This window comes from Culex quinquefasciatus, chromosome 3, assembly GCF_015732765.1.
Source record: "Culex quinquefasciatus strain JHB chromosome 3, VPISU_Cqui_1.0_pri_paternal, whole genome shotgun sequence".
Classification (NCBI taxonomy): domain Eukaryota; kingdom Metazoa; phylum Arthropoda; class Insecta; order Diptera; family Culicidae; genus Culex; species Culex quinquefasciatus.
The window spans coordinates 104,988,229-105,008,215 of NC_051863.1; the positions used below are offsets into that span (position 1 = coordinate 104,988,229).

Sequence of the window (19,987 nt, forward strand, 5' to 3'; positions counted from 1 at the left end):
ATTATAAAAAAACCGACAGATTTTTAACGTTTTTGATGGGTTATAACGAGCATTTCCTTAGCTTGTTACACTTGCCCCACTTTCCCCTCACTTTTGATAGGGTTGTCAGATCTTCAAACTTTTGAACTCTTTGGAAAGGTCTTTTCAATACCTTTCTAACAATGTATAACATGCCGGTTTTCAGTTTTCTTACAAAAACCACCTTTTTACAATCTTCCGGACTTTGGTTAGAATCGTTTTTTTAGCATAACTTTTGAAGTACTTTACTAAACTTTTTAATTTTCAATAACGACTTATGGGACTCCAAGACGGATCGAATGAGACCAATACGGTCCAAATCGGTTCAGCCAGTGCTGAGATAATCCAGTGCAAATTTTTTTGATCAACATCTCACCAAACACACAGACATTTGCTCAGAATGTGATTTTGAGTCGATAAGTATACATGAAGGTGGGTCTAGGAGGTCGAATTAAGAATTTCGTTTTTAGAGTGATTTTATAGCCTTTCCTCAGTAAGGAGAGGAAGGGACCATCCATAAACCATGTGGACACTTTAGGGGGTGTATGGCGATTGTCCACGATCTATACAAAAAAGTTTTTTGTGGTATGAACAATTGTCCACGATGGGGGGGGGGGGGGTAAACAGTTTTCCAAAAAAGTGTCCTCGTGGTTTATGGATGGTCCCGAAGGCAAAAAATGATTTAGAATGCATCAATAAAAAAATGGTTTTGTATATTTTGTTTGAAGAACCAAAATTAACAGTTATTTACATAAACATGGGTTATTTCACGTGAAGCGGCACGCCACTCGAAAACGACTTTTTTGTGATCATACTTTAAATTGGTGGAGCTTTTTGCCTTCCTCACCTTACTGAGGAAAGCCTATAAAATCACTCAGAAAATGAACTTTTTGATTAGACCTCCTAGACCTACCTTCATTTGTACATATCTCGGGTGAGTTTTCAAAAAAGCCACCGTGACCTATGACACTAATTTTCATTTATCTCCAAAAATAAAACAAAATTTCATTTATTTTTAGTTTGGGGCACTTGAAGGACGTGTAGATGAACAATCTCAAGCATTTTTGATATTGGTTTTTCGTAAGTAAGTCGAATACCGATGCAAAAAGTACTTTGTTTACCAATGGCTCTTACGACTTTTTGAAAACTAAATACGCAACTTTTGGTACCCTAACATGTATAGACCAACGCTGAAATTTTCAAGTTATCGCAGTTTTAGTGAAAAAAGTAAATTTTTCCCGTTTTCGTCATTTTCCCATTTTTGTGCGTGGCGCGTCGAAAACCCCAGTTTTTATTTTCAAAAAATCGTATATCAGAGTATTGAAAACATAACTTCACCATATTTTTTTATATGTTATGTGAAATTTTCCGAGAAATCCGATAAAAATATTTTCAGACATAGGTCCTTTGGTCCCGAGACCTTCAAAACAGCATTTTAAGTTTTCATACGACCTTTTCAAATGTTAAGCTAGATTTTTAAAACTTCTTACTATTTTTCCCAAATAGCCAAACTAATCACCTTTCATTTGCGTCTAGGACAGCTAAAATTTTTGCGAAAAATGACGAAAATTGCCATTTTGCGGACCACCCTAACACGGCGTAGGTTACCCTAATGGCCATACAAAAAAATACGGGTCTAATTATTTCGGCCAAGGAGACCCCAGAAAATTTTTAGCCCGATCGGAGAACTTTTTTTTTCGAATCATGCTGTTTTCGTGGGGAATTGCTGTATTATCGAATCTCGATTTTTGAAGCCCCGAAAAACTATACGCTCTAGTCAAAAGTTAACAAATAGGGTAAATTCATTTAGTTACAGCATATTTATCGGTGCGAAATTACGTAAAAACCTCTAAATTCGTAAATTCACGAATGTGTAAATCTTCTTGGCAGATAAAATTACTCGAATCTCACTACATTGTTGTGGAGTTCGTCGCTTGTTCTTAGAGCAATCTTTACAGTTGACGAACCATCATAACAACAGCCAGTGCATTTTTACGATTTCGCGGATCGCGTGATATCGGTATAATTTGTGTCTTTTCGAGAATCTTTAATTTGTAAGTGTCAAAAAACCACCTCTCATCATAACTACCCCCTGGAAACACTTTTAATTATTAACGTCGATTCTTTCGTGAAATCGATCGGTTGTGTTGTGTTTCCATCGGCACCTCTCAGAAGTCCTCATGTTTACGGGAAGAGTGAAACTATATGCAAGGTGTAATTTACCTTTCGTTGTTCGTCTCCTAGGATGATTCAGCAGGTTTCAACGACCACAACCACAGTACAGTTCAAAGGTGATGTTCCGTCAAACAACACGTCTCGTAAAATTTCACTAATCACAATCGACGTCATTTGGGGGAAACATTCGTCGTAACTTTTCATAACCCGGAACCACCCCGTTAAAATTTCACTTTTTTTTCACTGGCAAACAAAATCGCAAGTTCAGTCAATATTGGTGAAGAAGATCCTTACAGACAGTGAAATAATGGAAATCCGATAAACATGTCACGTCGCACGGTGACCTAAAACGTAAATCGAAATTTAACTTGTCCCCGCCCAGCCCGAAACATCCTTGCCGTCCGACTTTAACACACTTTTGGCCGGTTCTGGACGGAGGATGCGCTGCAGCATATAAGTGAAATTTGCAATAATTTTGAGGTCAACGACGGCGAGGACTTAATTTGCGTCATACGCATGGAGAACGCATCGTCCCAAATATTTATTTTCAGTTTTTTTTTGTCAGAGGCTGAGCGATGTCCAAGATGCGCATGGTTGTTGCACTTTGCCGCGGTATGTGAAGCTGAATCTGGTTTTTTTGGCTTCTTGCTGGGATATTCCGGACGAAACCACACATTTTCTGTTATTTATCACTGAAACTGGGCAGAATTTTGTATAAATGACTGGTCGACACGTACCTGGGCAATTTATTTTGGAAAATCAACAAGTACATGTACGCAAATACGCAAGGTTGTCTTCGCGTCCAGTTTCAAGTGAAAACGAAACCGATCAAATCGAGGAATGAAAATAAAGTCGAACATTTCTATAAATGAAACCTGTCTCTCCCGTACACGTTGGTGACGCGATAGAAGAGTGTCACGTGAGTATTGAAGATGAAAGTGGTTTTTCCAGTCTCGGGACTCGGTGGAAAAACGAAGGAAAATTCGTTTGCCATCATCCGGCTATCATCGTCTGGTTTTGGCGCGAAAGAAATGCCGGTTCTTGGGTTGGCGCGCACAATATTAGCTAAAGAGCTTTGGGTCGCGTCGTGACTGGAAAACTGGTTTTCCACCGTATAGGTTAGTGGTGGCAAGAGAAGCAGTGGCAAGTTCACCACCAAGATGAGCCTTACCGATAGTGCCTTCACAGTAGCTGTGGGAGTTTTCGGTTAGCTCGATAGCGTCCGTTCAATCATGCTCGTTTGAATGAAATGTTGGTGAATTCAACGCCAGCTGTTTAGTCGTAATTAGTTCTATGATGCATGCTTTGAAATATTATTTGGGTAATTCTCTACCAACTCACACGAAATCGGGAAAAGTTGCCCTGACCCCTCTTCGATTTGCGTGAAACTTTGTCCTAAGGGGTAACTTTTGTCCCTGATCACGAATTCGAGGTCCGTTTTTTGATATCTCGTGACGGAGGGGCGGTACGACCCCTTCAATTTTTGAACATGCGAAAAAAGAGGTATTTTTCAATAATTTGCAGCTTAAAACGGTGATGAGATAGAAATTTGGTGTCAAAGGGACTTTTATGTAAAATTAGACGCCCAATTTGATGGCGTACTCAGAATTCCGAAAAAACGTATTTTTCATCGAAAAAAACATTAAAAAAGTTTTAAAAATTCTCCCATTTTCCGTTACTCGACTGTAAAAATTTTTGGAACATGTCATTTTATGGGAAATTTAATGTACTTTTCGAATCTACATTGAGAAGGGTCATTTTTTCATTTAGAACAAAATTTTTCATTTTAAAATTTCGTGTTTTTTCTAACTTTGCAGGATTATTTTTTAGAGTGTAACAATGTTCTACAAAGTTGTAGAGCAGACAATTACAAAAATTTTGATGTATGGACATAAGGGGTTTGCTTATAAACATCACGAGTTATCGCGATTTTACGAAAAAAAGTTTTGAAAAAGTTACTTTTTGCGTTTCTCTTTGTTTCGTCGTCCGTGTCTGTCGCGGGTGACGATGAACGGCCATGATCGACAACGACCAAGTTTTTCAAAACTTTTTTTCGTAAAATCACGATAACTCGTGATGTTTACAAGCAAACCCCTTATGTCTTTATATCAAATTTTTTGTAATTGTCTGCTCTACATTTTTGTAGAACATTGTTACACTCTAAAAAATAACCCTGCAAAGTTAGAAAAAACACGAAATTTTAAAATGAAATTTTTTTTCCTAAATGAAAAAATTACCCTTCTGGGACAATGTAGATTCGAAAAGTACATTAAATTTCCCATAAAATGACATGTTCCAAATTTTTTTACAGTCGGGTAACGGAAAATAGGAGAATTTTTAAAACGTTTTTAGTGTTTTTTTTCGATGAAAAATACGTTTTTTTCGGAATTCTGAGTACGCCATCAAATCGGGCGTCTAATTTTACATAAAAGTCCCTTTGACACCAAATTTCTATCTCATCACCGTTTCAGGCTGCAAATTATTGAGAAATACCTCTTTTTCGCATGTTCAAAAATGGAAAGGGTCGTACCGCCCCTCCGTCACGAGATATCAAAAAACGGACCTCGGATTCGTGATCAGGGACAAAAGTTACCCCTTAGGACGAAGTTTCACGCAAATCGAAGGGGGCAACTGCTGTGTGAGTTGGCGGAGAATTACCCATTTACCAGATGCATTATTTAAAAAAACTTGTGGATTTTGTTATAAACAATTTAAATTTCATGTGAAAAAATAATAGTTTCAAGAAATTGACTGCGCAGACAAAACTCGAGGGAAAGTATGAACTTTAGGGTCCAAATTTATTTGCTAGTTTTGTAAAGTGATTTAAGATTTTTTTTTTTGCCACTTTGAAATATTTTTTTTTCTCCCTAAAACGCCCTGTCATGCCCAAACACAAGCTTTTTTGGACTATGCCTGTACAGGAATTTGTTCAGGAGACATCAAACTATAACTTGAAGCCCAAGGCTACCAAATTTGAATGAGCTTAGTATGTTTCTTACGCTCATTTCTGAAAAAATACTCGAAAATGCACTTTTTTCATTCATGCTCGGCTCGCGAGTTGTAAACCATTTTTGGGTTTTTTTTTGTTGCATTGAAACATTGTTTCTGAAATCCGAATCTACATATCATTCTAGGGGTGAGCATCAAAATTTTGACCTATTTTAATCTTTTTGGGACACCCTATTGTCCATGTATGAATATGAGAAATTAAAATTTTCTAAATATTTTGCAATCAGCCTTAATTATTCAACATTCAACTGACGATATCCATACGATAAACTAAACGGATAGAAATCATGTACGCTAATCCGGTAACTCTATGTTGTTGAAAATTCACTTCTTTACAATGTACCGCTTAACTCTGATCGGTCACGTGACATGTCATTGAATAATTTTTCATCCTTTTGACCATATTCGAAGGTGAAATTTAATGTCCAGGTGTCGTCGCTAATCACTGCCATTAACGCTCATTCATCTCCTTGTTCGGCTTCTTCCCTCCCAAAAAGGGGTCTCGGGAGACGATTTTATGGTTCACCTGTTTCATTCAACTTTTGCTAATTGATTGTTTCTTTCGTGTGATTTCAGCGCTCGACGATCAACTACAATAGCCTCGCCCTAAGAATAGGATGGAAATACGATGGTGCTGGGCAGCGTTCATTCTGCTGACCGTGGTAACACACAATCCGGCCAGTTCCACCGAGGACAGTCGGCAGCGGACAGCGAGTGCAAGTGCCGATGACAGCACTTTAGAAAAGCGTCGGGACTGGGACTCGTTGAAGTCTTCGACAAACCTACCCAAGTCATCGTCGATTGAGTCCAATTATAATTTGGATGAAATAATTGCCAACCGAGAGACGGTTGCAGCCAGCAGCGTGAAAAAATATCTGAAGAAGGAATCCAAAAAGCACAGGAAAAAGTACGTTTCAAACGATGACTATCGGACGACGCCGGAGTCGGAGGCGATTCCCGAACACAGGGAGGAATCTCCGGAAAGTGGTGGCAGTAAGGCAGATTCGGAGAAACCGCACAGCCGCAAGAAGCGGTTAATTTGGGTGACGGACGATGGTCGCTTGGCACTTCCCCCGGGCACCTCGCTAACCATTGCACCGACCATTGCGTTGCCATTTGTGCGTTACCCGCCGACGGGTTTTCTCTCCAACATCTCAATCAGCTTGCCGGTGACCAGTAAGTACACGAGCCATGCATTCATGATGTGGTTGCAATTGTCGATGGTTTGTAGTTTGAAATATTAATTAAACAACAAGTGTCTGCTAATTGAAATTTATCTTCAGGCCTGATTTTTTCTGACCTATGTTAAGCTAAAATTTTGGTATCAGTAATTTAATTTTTCATATGACTAAACAGAAACAGACAAAAAATACTTACATTTCATTATTGGACGTTCTGGGTCCTCCAAAGTGTCCTGTAATACAGATCTTGGAGTCTATCGCCGTAACAGCACGATTGTACCAAGTTTTCGATTATGGTTCATATTCAGTGATGTTCCTGGGACCCTTTGGCAACAATATGAGCTATGTGGATCACTGCTGGGATGTTCTGGGTCCTCCAAAGTGTCCTGGAATACAGATCTTGGAGTCTACCGCCGTAACAGCACGATTGTACCAAGTGTACGATTATGGTTCATATTCAGTGATGTTCCTGGGACCCTTTGGCAACAATATGAGCTATGTGAATCACTGCTGGGATGTTCTGGGTCCTCCAAAGTGTCCTGGAATACAGGAGCAATTCTCTGAGATTTCAGTCATTCGATTTTTTTTGTATTTTTTAATCCGGCTGAAACTTTTTTGGTGCCTTCGGTATGCCCAAAGAAGCCATTTTGCATCATTAGTTTGTCCATATAATTTTCCATGCAAATTTGGCAGCTGTCCATACAAAAATGCCGGGATAAGGACGGAGGCATCTTGACGGACGAGCGTTAGGTGATCGAAAGGTGGAAGCAGCACTTCGACGAGCACCTGAACGGCCCAGAGACGGAGTACCAGGGCGACGGGGGAAACGACGTCAGCGGTATGGTGGACGGCGAGGACGAGCCAGCACCCACGATGAGGGAAGTTAAGGATGCCATCAAGAAGCTGAAGAACAACAAAGCAGCGGGTAAGGATGGTATCGGTGCTGAATAGCGTGGTTCACGTTTCTATGAAAAAGACAAAAGATGTTATTTTGTCTTGCATCAACCGGAATTTCGTTCTTTTATGTCCCCAGAAGCACTCCTGAAAATTTGAGCCCAATTGGTAAGGTCTAGGAGCTCCAGTTTTAATTTGAAATTTATATGGGATTTTGATTTATTTTCCATGGGAAACTATCTTTTTTTACATTGTATTAGGGTTTTTTTCTTATAAATCGATGAAATGACTTGATTCTTATAGTAGGAGATAGGTTTTGAACTGGGGAACAACTTTGTAGAACATACCAACATGCTAGGAAGTGACCCTTTAAAGATACAGATACTTTTAGATGGTGGCTTTTGAAGGGGCTTTACTGTGTGGGCCACCATCTAAAAGTATCTGTATCTTTAAAGGGTCACTTCCTAGCATGTTGGTATGTTCTACAAAGTTGTTCCCCAGTTCAAAACCTATCTCCTACTATAAGAATCAAGTCATTTCATCGATTTATATAAAAAAATCCTAATACAATGTAAAAAAAGGTAGTTTCCCATGGAAAATAAATCAAAATCCCATATAAATTTCAAATTAAAACTGGAGCTCCTAGACCTTACCAAATGGGCTCAAATTTTCCGGAGTGCTTCTGGGGACATAAAAGAACGAAATTCCGGTTGATGCAAGACAAAATAACAACTTTTGTCTTTTTCATAGAAACGTGAACCACGCTAGTGCTGAACTCATCAAGATGGGCCCGGACAAGCTGGCGGCCTGTCTACACCGGCTGATAGTCAAGGTCTGGGACACAGAACAGCTACCGGAGGAGTGGAAAGAGGGAGTAATATGCCCGATTTACAAGAAGGGGGACAAGTTGGAATGTGAGAACTATCGAGCCATCACTATTCTCAACGCGGCCTACAAAGTGCTGTCTCAGATCATTTTCTGTCGTCTGTCGGAGCGAGCAAAGAATTTCGTAGGGACGTACCAAGCCGGTTTTGTGGAGGGAAATCGACGACGGACCAAATCTTTTGCTACGCCAAATCCTCCAAAAATGTCGCGAGTACCAGATCCCGACGCACCACCTGTTCATCGATTTCAAAGCCGCGTACGACTCGGTCGATCGCGAAGAGCTATGGAAGATCATGTACGAGAACGGCTTTCCCGGGAAGCTGATCAGACTGGTGAAATCGACGATGGACGGGGCGCGGTGCAGCGTGAAGATTTCGGGAGCGATGTCCGACTCGATCGAATCGCGCAAGGGACTGCGACAAGGCGACGGTATCTCCGGCCTCTGTTTCAACATTGGGCTTGAAGGTGTTATGAGGCGGGCGGGCTTCAACATGCGGGGCACGATTATCAACCGGTCCAACCAGTTCATCTGCTATGCCGACGACATGGACATTGTTGGCAGAACGTTCGAGGATGTGGCCAGGCGGTACACTGAATTGAAGCGGGAAGCGGATAAGGTTGGATTGAAAGTAAATGTTGCGAAGACGAAGTATCTGCTGGCAGGAGGAACCGAGTCCCTTAGGGCTCGCATAGGACCGAGCGTGGTGATCGACGGGGACGAGTTCGAGGTCGTGGAGGAGTTTGTGTACCTCGGATCGTTGGTTACGTCGGACAACAACTGCAGCAGAGAAATTCGGAGGCGCATCATCACCGGTAGTCGTGCCTACTACGGACTCCACAAGACCTTACGGTCTGGTCACCTTTCCCGGCGTACAAAGTGTACCATGTACGAAACGCTGATAAGACCCATCGTCCTCTACGGGCACGAGACGTGGACGATGCTCGAGGAGGACCTGCAAGCACTTGAAGTTTTCGAGCGACGAGTGCTTAGGACGATCTTTGGCGGCGTGCGTGAGAACACTGTATGGAGGAGAAGGATGAACCACGAGCTGGCGCAACTCTACGGCAAGCCAAGTATTCGGAAGGTCACCAAGGCTGGCCGAATTCGGTGGGCCGGACACGTCGCGAGAATGCCGGACGCACTGGATGCGCGCCAACCGATCCAGACAATCAATCCGGTGAAGTTGGTGTTCAATTCGGAGCCGGTTGGAACGCGGCGGAGGGGGGCACAACGTGCAAGGTGGTTGAACCAGGTGGAGAAAGATCTGGAAAGTGTGGGAGTTCCGCAGCGGAATTGGAGAGTAGCAGCCCAGGACCGAGTTCAGTGGCAGCGCATCTGGAGACAGCTCATGACCCGGAGGTTGTACGAGCAGTAAAAGTAAAGTAAAGTAAGCATACAAAAATGATATGTGATGATGATTTTGAAGGAATTTTTTGATCGATTTGGTGTCTTCGGCAAAGTTGTAGGTATGGATATGGACTACACTGAAAAAAAATGATACACGGTAAAAAAAATTGGTGATTTTTAATTTGGGCGTAATATTTAATGTTTGGCCCGTTTGAAATGTTAGTCTTGATTTGAAATTTCTAAAAATATTTTTTTCGAAGAGATCGGAAAATTTCACGAAAGTTTCATATTTTAACATTGTAAATCGGACCATTAATTGCTGAGATATCGACTTTAGAAAATGGCGGGTTGTTTGGGTGAGACTTAGAAAACATAAATTTTTCTGTTTTTTAGCCTTTGCATGGCAATATCTCAGCAACTATGGGTCGTAACAACAAAGTTCAGTAATGCAAAATATAGAGAATTTTCTCAGCTTTTCAAAAATATTTTTTTCAAAGGTGGGCAAACATGGGCACCAATTTAAAAAAATGAAAAACTGAGACTATTTTCAAAAAAGTTACCTAAAAATGGTTATAACTTGAAAACGGTGCACTTTATCAAAGATTCACTACTTTTCGATTGCAAATTTGATTTTACATCGAAAAATGAAGTTGAAAAATTTTTGCGACCAATATTTCGATTTTTTGAAAAAATCTGTATTGATTCAAAAAATCATAACTCGGTCAAAGATTTTTTGCCCATTCTGGAAATTTCTGAAAAGTTGGCATTTTATGTCCTCTAAAACATATCAAAAAATAAAAAAAATTAAAAAATTGTTTTTTTTTTTGCAAATCAAATTTTAGTGACAAAAAGTTAAATTAAAAATCACCAATTTTTTTTACCGTGTATCATTTTTTTTCAGTGTAGTCCATATCCATATTTACAACTTTGCACAAGACACCAAATCGATCAAAAAATTCCTTCAAAAGATACAGATTTTTGAATTTTCACATATCATTTTTGTATGGACAGCTGCCAAATTTGTATGGAAATTTATATGGACAAACTAATGATGCAAAATGGCTTCTTTGGGCATACCGAAGGCACCAAAAAAGTTTCAGCCGGATAAAAAAATACAAAAAAAAAATTAAAGAAAAAAGACCGATTCCGTAGAGAACTGCTCACAGATCTTGGAGTCTACCGCCGTAACAACACGATTGTATCAAGTTTCCGATTGTGGTTCATATTCAGTGATGTTCCTGGGACCCTTTGGCAACAATATGAGTTATGTGGATCACTTTTGGGATGTTCTGGGTCCTCCAATGTGTCCTGGAATACAGATATTGGAGTCTACCGCCGCCGTAACAACACGATTGTACCATGTTTCCGATTATGGTTCATATTCAGTGATGTTCCTGGGACCCGTTGGCAACACTCTGAGCTATTTGGATCACTTTTGAGATGTTGTGGGTCCTCCAAAGTGTCCAGGAATACAGATCTATACTTTAATTCCCTGCAAAAAGATTTTAAATAAGTTCAAATGTGTGCTCATACCTCTGACATTTTTGACGATTTACATGTATGTAACCCCTTAAATCAAATTCTGCAAAGTTTAAGGATCATCTAGACATCCATACAAATCACTGAAAAAAAAACGTCCCGATTGGTTGAGTTATGCTCGAGATCCAGCTAGTTGAAATTACCTTTCCAACTTTTTTGAGAGGTTGAGAGTTGGAATGCTAAGCAAAAAAAACCGCAAATGTCCCCGTTTTTAGTTTTTCAAGCATAAGCATAGGTGCCCACCCACAGTTGCTACTCCGTTATTGACCAGGACCTCCAGAAGTTACATCCTCGAGCCGTGGAAGATGAGTGGGAGCTATCTTTCCTTGCTTCGCAACTTCTCAAAAGCCCCTATCATGCTGATCAATACCGGCGCCGGCCACGACCAAACCTTTCGAATTAAAAACAACTTTGCAACAATCTATTTCGTGTTGTAATCGAAGCATATTGAAAACTTATTGTTTCCATTGTTGCAACATGTGACTTAGCCCGATTTGTGTGCTAAGAACAATATTGAAATCAAAAATCCTTAGATACAGTTCGACCCAACCATTCGCCCTTTCATCAATTCATCCGTGGCTCAGTGGTAGAGGCAAGGTGTGAAGATCTGAGGGTATCAGTCCAGAATCCCGACAGGGGCACTTTAGTTTTTTTTGCTTAAAAAGTTTTTTTTTGTTTTGCTCAAATTAAACGACAACATAATGGCAACATCAAGCAACACAACAAACTACTTTACCTACATATTTAGACAAACAAATTGTTTCTGGAACTTCGTCGTAACAAAGTTAAAACAAGCGGCTAAATGTTGCCAACACAACATTTTCGTGCGCTTTTTAGGGCACCACGAGTGTTCTAACTATGTTGTGATAGCATATTTTGGGTGTTACGAAATAGTTGCATTTAAGGTTCCGCAACAAAAAAATGTTACTTGGGGAGCGGCAGTGATGTGACCATGAGCATTTTGTTTATCGGTTAAAAATTGGAAATCTTAGGCAGCCAGCTGCGGAAAAAAATGATTATTTAAAAAGTGTTTTAATCGAACGCGTACCAACCGAGCAGTAGTGCTATGTGCTGGACTTATCAGTATTTTTTTACTGTTTGTAATATTTAGATAACGCTAGCAAATTTCAAAAATAGTAAATTAAAGACGTTTTACTCTACATAAAATTGATAGTTTGACGAGTTTTTACTAAAACTGCCAGTTGGAATAAATTATTACGATCAACGAATATAAACGAAAAGAAAACAGCCTCAACGAACTAAACCGACGGCGTGCCTTCCAATCAACGATGATAAAAGAAGGACTTATGAAAAATAAAAGACTCCGAAAACACGTTCCGCGAGGTCCCACTATTCACAATCGAATCAAAACATTCCTCGTTTTTAGTATTTTCGCAACAAACTTACAAAAAAAAAAATAACATGCTTTAAAAAAGCCTTTTCATCTTAATTTAGAAAAAAGAGCGAACGACCCGCTCAATAATGAACGAGTTGAAATTAGCGAGGAAGCAAAATATTATAAATCGAGAACACGAATGGAAGATTTATACGTAGAAAGTGCTGTTTCAACATCCTGATTAAGAATTTGTTGATTCGGTGAAAATTGCGTTTTTCAGGAAGAAAAATTTCTCATATACAGTTCCATGGGAGGAAGCGCATGGTGGCTCAAGTAAATTGTAATAAGTTAGTCGATAAGCCCTGTCGTGTTTTAATAGTAGTTTATGCAACAAGTTGCAAAGAGGATTTTTCAGCACGAGTCGTACATTTATCCAACGAGGTTCACCGAGTTGGATAAATACGAAGAGTGCTGAAAAAAACAAGTTTTGCAACGAGTTCCATACAACATTTTTTGCAATTCCAAAAAATACACGCTGAGTGAAATTTTATGTCAAATTTTCATGTATTTTGTCAATAAATCGATTAAATCAAAAAAATGTTGAAAAGTGTTACTTTTCGAAACAAGTGCTGAAAAGTTCAACTTTTTAGCATCCATTTGAGTGCTGAAAAGTAGAACTTTTCAGCATTTATTTTGAAAAGTGTTGCTATTCGATTCTGTTATTTTTGGTACAGAAAAGTAGGCTATTTCGTCGTTCAAGAATGACAGGAAAAGTAAATAGTTTCACGACGGAATTGCAAAAAAATATTTAACATTTATTTTACCTTTAATTTGCACGAGCTTTCGAAAAAAGGATTTTTAAATCATTTTTTTTTTTATTTATACATGGTACCAGCTAGCAAAATCTAACTTAGAAATATGTACCCTCTCTGCAAAGGCTTATGAACTAATCTCAGTTGAAAGGTTCTCCGAAACTCTGAATTGCCAATGTAACATCCTGTAGCAGAACTGTTGTAATTTAATATAAACACTAATTAAATTAAATAATAATAATAAATCTCTTTTTCATTGTTTATTTAGCACCACAAGACTCCATTAGTATGAAAAAAAAAACATTTTTTTTTCTAAAAAACGCAATTTTTACCGATATAATACTTTGAATTGAACACACCTTTAAAAAAGCTCGAGAAAATGGGAAAATTTCCAAACTAACTCCCTCTTCCTTTAAGCTAGGTCTAGGTCTAGGTGCCAATATTATCCTATAACGAACTGCTTTTCTTCTCCAGTTGACTTCGACAAGCTCGGCCTAACGGACAACCAGAACCCGCTGGGAGTGCTTCCGCCGTTGTTTGCCCGCTCAATGGGCCGTGCCGCGGGCAGCATTCTGGCGGACTATGTGTCTGATTACATGCGCATCCGGCGGCGACGAAAACGGAGCGCCACGGCCTCGACAACCTCGTCGACGCAGGGCAACGCCAACTTCAAGATCATCACCAGCACGCTGGACGATGGCACCGACCCGACCAAGTTGCCAGACCTGCCGGAGGAGCACAAACATGCGTTCCACGGGGGAGAAAGGTAAGTCGTTGGCGTCGTCCACAGGGTAAATTCTTTTTCATGGCCATTTTTTTCCCCGCAGGGCGTTGCTTTACTCGGTGGTTGAAGACTTTATCGCCAACTTTGGAGTGGACGGAAAAGCTTGCATGTTGCGCGCCATTTGTGAGGTCCACTCGAAGCCGATGGAGAAGTTTGGATTGGTTGGCGAGATTTTGAAACTCTTCTTCACGTTAGTAATTTTGTCATTTTGGTCATGTGGTGCAACATGATTTATAGTTGCGCGACATTATTCTGTCTGAAGTGGTGCCTTAAAACTAAGGCTATATGGCTGATGCACGAAGTGATTTATTTACCGTTTTTTGATACCCTCCGCAAACGTCAAACCATACAAAATTGCTGCCGGATCTAAGATCTAAGATCCGGCAGCAATTTGTATTGATTTGACGTTTGCTGAGGGTGCGGAAAAGTTTGGTTATGTTCTGCTTGCAAAAGACAATATTATAGGAAGCCAAAGCCTTAAATTACTTTGGCTGCGGCAAAATTGAAACGACGTTAAGGTACTTGTTAAGGTACCACTCCGGTTAAAACAATGTTGCGCAACATGCATGGATGTTGTACATATTTAAAAAAAAAAATAACTATTTCTTAACTTTAGCGCATCACTGTCTCCCTACTCGGAGCATCTGGACGAGTACGTTTCGGCGGAACAGATTGGCAAGGGAACCGCTGGCCCGGGTGAATGCTTCCCATACTACAAGGATTGTCCGAAAAGTTTGTTTCGCGTGGCGAATAATTTTCAGAAGCAACAGCAGCACCACTATGCGGAGGCGGATTCGACGGTGGCAGACAGCGAAGGGCTTTACGACGAAATCTACGAAAACAGTATAGACGATCTGGAGCGAAAAATTCGCAGCGCAAAGGCGTCGCAAGGCCACGGATCGTCGTCGTCAGTAGATTCCAAAGAAGAAACCGTCGTACAACTGGACGGTAACATAAGTAAGTTGGTGATGTAGGAGAGGATGCTGTTGTTAGTAACTATGAAATTAGCTTTGTGTGAAATTGTTTTTCGCTTTTCGAAATGTTTGCTCTTTTCAAAAGGAGATCACAGACAAGCAGATGCATAATGTGGTGGGTCGAGAAGTCTTTTGATGGTCAGTTGCAATTATGATGAAGAAGGAAAGATTGTAATAGAAGACAATGAGAGTCATTTTTAAGCGATCTAACACATTCGATCTGCTTATCAACTGATCGAGAGTAAATATCACGATTAAACTCAGTGCATTTACAGTTTAGGATTTATTTATTTAATTTATGCTTAATTTATATGTACGGTAAGTGCGATACTGTGTACGACATTGAGATTTCATAATGATAAGCGGGAATATCATGTCCATCAATAAATCGTTCTCAGCTGCTGTGTATTATGTGTCCATATTGTGTAAGTTTGAGTAACTGATGTATATAGCCTAATAAAAAGTCAGATAGTTTCTACAATGTTTTTTTTTTTCTAGTGCCATGTAGTGTAGAGATCCTAAATAGGTCCTAAACTGGTCGAAGTGAATTTGACGTACCCAACCAGACACGAGTTTGACGTATCCAAACGAGCTTTTGCCTTTACGCCCAGCAAAACTTATCAGTGTTGTCAAGCTCAAAACATACGTTGCCAGATCGATTTGGCAAACTTAGACCAGTCTCCCTATTTAGGGTCTCTAATTTAGGGTCTCTAATGTAGAGATGACAAATCTCCCAGGGGTGCCCAAACTTTTGGCCTTGCGGGCCAGATCTGATTTTTCTAAAATAGAGGCGAACCGGATTTTTTTTTGGGTAAAACTTGTAATTAAAACAAATTAATAAATCAGTATGGCAAATAAAATTAATGTATGTGTCATGATTTTGAGTAAGCTTATTTAACTAATAATATAACGAATATAATCATGCTGCCGGCACACAGTGCGGTCAAGCCGACCATCCCAGCCTGCTTCTCCGTCCTGATCCTGGCTAGTGGCTTCGTGAGAAGGTCCGCCATCATGTCCTCCGTTGGACAGTACACGCAGCTTACCTCCCCCTTCTTGATCTGGCCCTTTCGTGAAGTGGAATCGCGTGGCAATGTGCTTCGTCCTGGTTGGTGAACTTCTCTCGGTAGACAGCATCTTCAAGCAGCTTTGGTTTCTTCTTGGATAACGATTTTCTGCTCGTAGTTCAGCTTTCGCAGAAGAGCCTCCTGCACCGCTTCGGAAAGCGATACAAACTCGACCTCGGCGGTTGATAGTGACACACAGCTCTGTTTCCTGCATGCCCAGGTCACCGTTCCGCCGTTGACCTTCAACACAAACCCGCTGTTGGATTTTCTGTCCTAACGATTCTCTGTCCAGTCGGCGTCGCAAAATCCAAGGATCGTTCTAGTCGTCCTGCGTTGGCCTGCTGGTCTTCCCATACAAATTCTGGTACTTTTTGTTGTCCGGAAGAGGCTCCTCCTCCGACTCGCACTTGATGAACTCCGGATCCAGGGGAACGGTGGACACCTTCGCGTCCGCAAGTCGGCTCGACTCGACGACCTCTCCGATGTACTTCCGTTGGCTAGGAAGTAGTCACCTTGTGCGTTCAGTGGACCCTCCGTCGGATTCTCATGGTGCTCCTTAAGTGCATGTCACATAGCTCTTGCACGACCACGAACTGACTCTCCTCCAGAAACAGTTCAATTTTCGTACGTGCCTTCTTATCCCTCCGCTGCTACGACGGGGTCACTGGCTCTGGCTGACCATCAACTCTGCCAAGACCAAGTATCTGGTTGCTGGCAGAGCGCGTGGCAGTGCAGGTGAAGGTTTTTCGGAGGTGGAAATAGATGGGTAAAGATATGAGGTGGTGGATGAGTTTGTATATCTTGGTACACTCTGCAAATAGAGCCTTCTACGGTCTTCGTGGCCAGCTAAGGTCCCGCAGCTTAAGGACGCCTACGAAAATCACGATGAAAAGAACCTTGATACTCCCTGAAGCTCTTTACGGTCACGAGCCGTGGACGCTAAAAAACCAGAGAGCACTTGGGGTTTTCGAGCGGAGAATCGCGTTCTATCTTCGGCGGCAAGCAAGTAGGAGACCGGTGGCGCATGAATTTCGAGTTGTACCAAGACTACAAACATGCTGATATCGTAAAAGCCATCAAGCACGACAGGCTGAAGTGCGCTGGACAAAGTAGCCAGAATGTCGGATGAGCGGGCGGCTAAAACGATATTCAGCAGCGAACCTGGACGCGGTCGTCGGCTTCGTGGAAGGCCTCGTACGCGTTGGCTGTGTGCAGTCGACGAAGATGCAAGAGCGGCCAACATTGTGGGCGACTGGAGACGAGCGGCCCAAGATCGAGCATCCTGGAAATCTTCGATTAGTTCAGCGTTGGATCGATAGACCTGTTGCTGATAAAGTAAAGTAAAGTAAAGAAAACTCTAGATTTGTAGGTTGGACAATGGTCGTTTATATTTTACCAAAAAAAGTCCTTTGTCAAAACTATATGAATGTGAGGAAGGCATCGACCACCTTACAGTGGATTAAGGAACTTTTTTTGTATGCGAACGTAGATAAATAACTACAATGGAGGAGGGAGAGGCGACATAAACCTTTAAAAAATATGTACAACGGTCTCACTGTAATTTTGAATACATGGATCAATAGAATTATGTTGATACTCTCAAAGAGTCAGGTTTTTTTTCTAACTAGATATTCGGATTCTTTGAATAATTTTACACTGATTTTAAGATTTTGAACTATTTTTTTAGGGTAAGTCTATATTTTATTTCATGAATCGTTTTGTATCTTTAAAATTAAACAAACAGAACTGAAACAGCTGGTCACGCCAATTTCAAAGAATTGCATCTGTAAAATATAAACAATTATAAAGCAAAGTTTACATAAACCTTGACATAAACGATTTCCACTCACCATCGAAATCGATCAGTTCATCTTTCACCGCCAGTGACTCGGCGTCACTGTTCGCTTCGAGGAGAACGTATTCCGTGTCCGATGAATGGTCCTCGCTGCTTATGCTGCTGATGTTGGCCACGTAGGGTTGCACGAACTTTCGGTAAAAGAACCGGATGATGCGCTCCTCGCGGGTTAAATTGGCCAAGTCGCCGTTAATTTTCCGCATCGTCACGGGTCCGATCATGTCAACGGCCTGCACGATGTCCTCTACCGGGATGGAAACGTGCTCGCGCGAAGAAGTCGATGCTAGCGGTTGTTCGGCGGATGGGGGCAGGGTTACTTTAAATGGTGCGGCGGGATCGAGTATCTTTTCCTGTTTTGGTGGTGGTTTCGTTGTGTCGGGAAATTCTTCTGCAAAGATGGTTGGTTCGTCGTTGGGGATGTCGTCCAAAATGCTTGGGAAGAGTTTCCATTCGCCGAACTGATTTAGAATTGATTCGTGAACGATGTTTTGCTCCATTAGCTTGGGGAGAATTTGGCCAAAGTATGGCAAGGTGAGTATCTCGTTTTGATGTTCCGATGTCCACTTGTCTAATTGTTGCTCTAGTTGCGTGATTTGGGTGGCGTTGTGGTAAAGTGAGAATAGTATTATGCCTAAGGATTGGCAAAACTCGGTCAGCTTCATGGCTTCTCTCGCTATCACGTGGTTTACAAATAGCAGAACCGGGCGTTTGACTTTATTCTGAACCAGAAATGGATGCAATTTCTTATCGATGTACTCATACAGCAGCGTGGATGTTACCCTGCCAAGCACGCTTTCTTTTGTTGACCAATTGAAGGGTAGTTCTTTAGCGATTTTGTTGTATTTTAATTGGTCGTTGGGTAGAATTACTTCGGGTGGAACCAATGATCCCGACGCACCGTAAGTGATCAGTACGGTCACATTCGGACCGCTAGGCGAGTCCTTGTTTCGTAGCGCTAGTTGGTTTGTCTTGGACTGTACTTGGAACGATATTACGTCTCCAATAAAGACACGTGTAGGATCGAGCATGATATCGGCGCGAGAATGCTGTTCAATCCAACTCTTTGCGGAAGCAAACCATTTGTGAATATCTTCAACAGTGGTCTTTTTTTTACCGTTTGACTCGTAAAAGTACTCCTTTGGAACTTGGGAATTCCGTTGAAGAAAACCATCAAACCACTTACGCGCTGCAAAAAATATGTTTTCATAATGTTCATGTTACCCTTTTTAAAATACAAACTTACCCGGCACTCCATTTATGAACGGATTCTTCCTCTGAGTTGCGGCCAGATTGTCCGCCACCTTTTCCTTCACGGCCTGCCGGCTGACCGGAGGGAAACCTCGCTGCTGCAGATCCAGAATCCAGGATACAATCGATTTTTCCTCGCTACCCGACAGCGCACAAGATGCTCCGCGCGTGCCCTTCTTGCACTTGCCGCTTAGTCTGTAGCGGATGGTATTTTTAGGAATTTTGTATTTCTTGCTCGCGGCGTATATCGTCATTCCATTTTTGATGTCCTGGACGCACTGCTGCATGTCCTCGGGACTCCAGTTGCGGCTGGAGGGTTTCATGGTTCGATTTTCTTAAAATATAATATTAAAATTAAACTGAAATTGCAAATCAAAACATTCTTCAGGAATCACAAAATTTCTCTACTGAGACAAAAACAAACTCCAAACAAAAACAAACCAAGTTACACGAAAAGCAGGATTTACCTACAATTCACAAATTTTGAGGTTTTCGCAACCCCTTGTCACGGCAACCTACACTCAAAGTCAGAAGTATCCCTCAAAGGGTACTTTCAATCCTCAAAAAGTATACTTTCTATCCTTTTTTAAAGTTCACCCGGCGTCACCCTTTTAAAAGGGTATGTCAAATTCAGTACATTTTCGATACCCTTTTAAAGGGTGACGACGGGTGAACTTGAAAAAAGGATACTTTTTACTTTGAGTGTATAGTTTGTGGATTGTGGAGCTACCTAATAACAAAGGGTGGTCACCGAGATTTCTAAGCATAATTAGGTTTTACGCCGACTTGATTTGGAGGTTAGAAAGAAGTGCACTGTTTACATGGACTTAGCAAAGTTCGATGCGGTCGTCGATTTTTTTCG

General features: G+C 41.1%; 2 protein-coding genes across 4 annotated transcripts in view; one reads left to right on the plus strand and one right to left on the minus strand.

Moving 5' to 3' along the window:
- LOC6030884 overlaps nt 1-15,436 on the plus strand; it is a 29,615-nt gene extending 14,179 nt beyond the window's left edge. The window contains exons 1-5 of one of the 3 annotated variants that reach the window (XM_038265635.1): nt 2,300-3,112; nt 5,779-6,378; nt 13,672-13,963; nt 14,025-14,171; nt 14,598-15,436. In XM_038265635.1, coding sequence (XP_038121563.1) covers nt 5,820-6,378; nt 13,672-13,963; nt 14,025-14,171; nt 14,598-14,955 — 1,356 coding nt within the window. In that variant the 5' untranslated portion in view covers nt 2,300-3,112; nt 5,779-5,819 and the 3' untranslated portion in view covers nt 14,956-15,436. Of the gene's footprint in view, nt 1-2,299; nt 3,113-5,778; nt 6,379-13,671; nt 13,964-14,024; nt 14,172-14,597 lie in introns of those variants that run through there. The other 2 variants (XM_038265636.1, XM_038265634.1) reach the window with 2 other exon arrangements.
- Nucleotides 15,437-17,682: 2,246 nt separating this feature from the next.
- Nucleotides 17,683-19,574, minus strand: LOC6030882. Its single transcript, XM_001841707.2, has 3 exons — nt 19,121-19,574; nt 17,873-19,063; nt 17,683-17,806 (listed from the first exon to the last, which is right to left on the minus strand). The coding sequence occupies exons 1-3, from the start codon at nt 19,446-19,448 to the stop codon at nt 17,793-17,795; spliced, it is 1,533 nt and encodes a 510-aa protein (XP_001841759.2). The 5' UTR covers nt 19,449-19,574; the 3' UTR covers nt 17,683-17,792.
- Nucleotides 19,575-19,987: the final 413 nt, after the last annotated feature.

Coding starts and splice junctions, on each gene's coding strand:
- LOC6030882 (XM_001841707.2), bottom strand. CDS start 19,448: ATGAAACCCTCCAGCCGCAACTGGAGTCCCGAGGACATGCAGCAGTGC. Junction 19,064..19,120: donor GTTCATAAATGGAGTGCCGG/GTAAGTTTGTAT, acceptor TATTTTTTGCAG/CGCGTAAGTGGTTTGATGGT.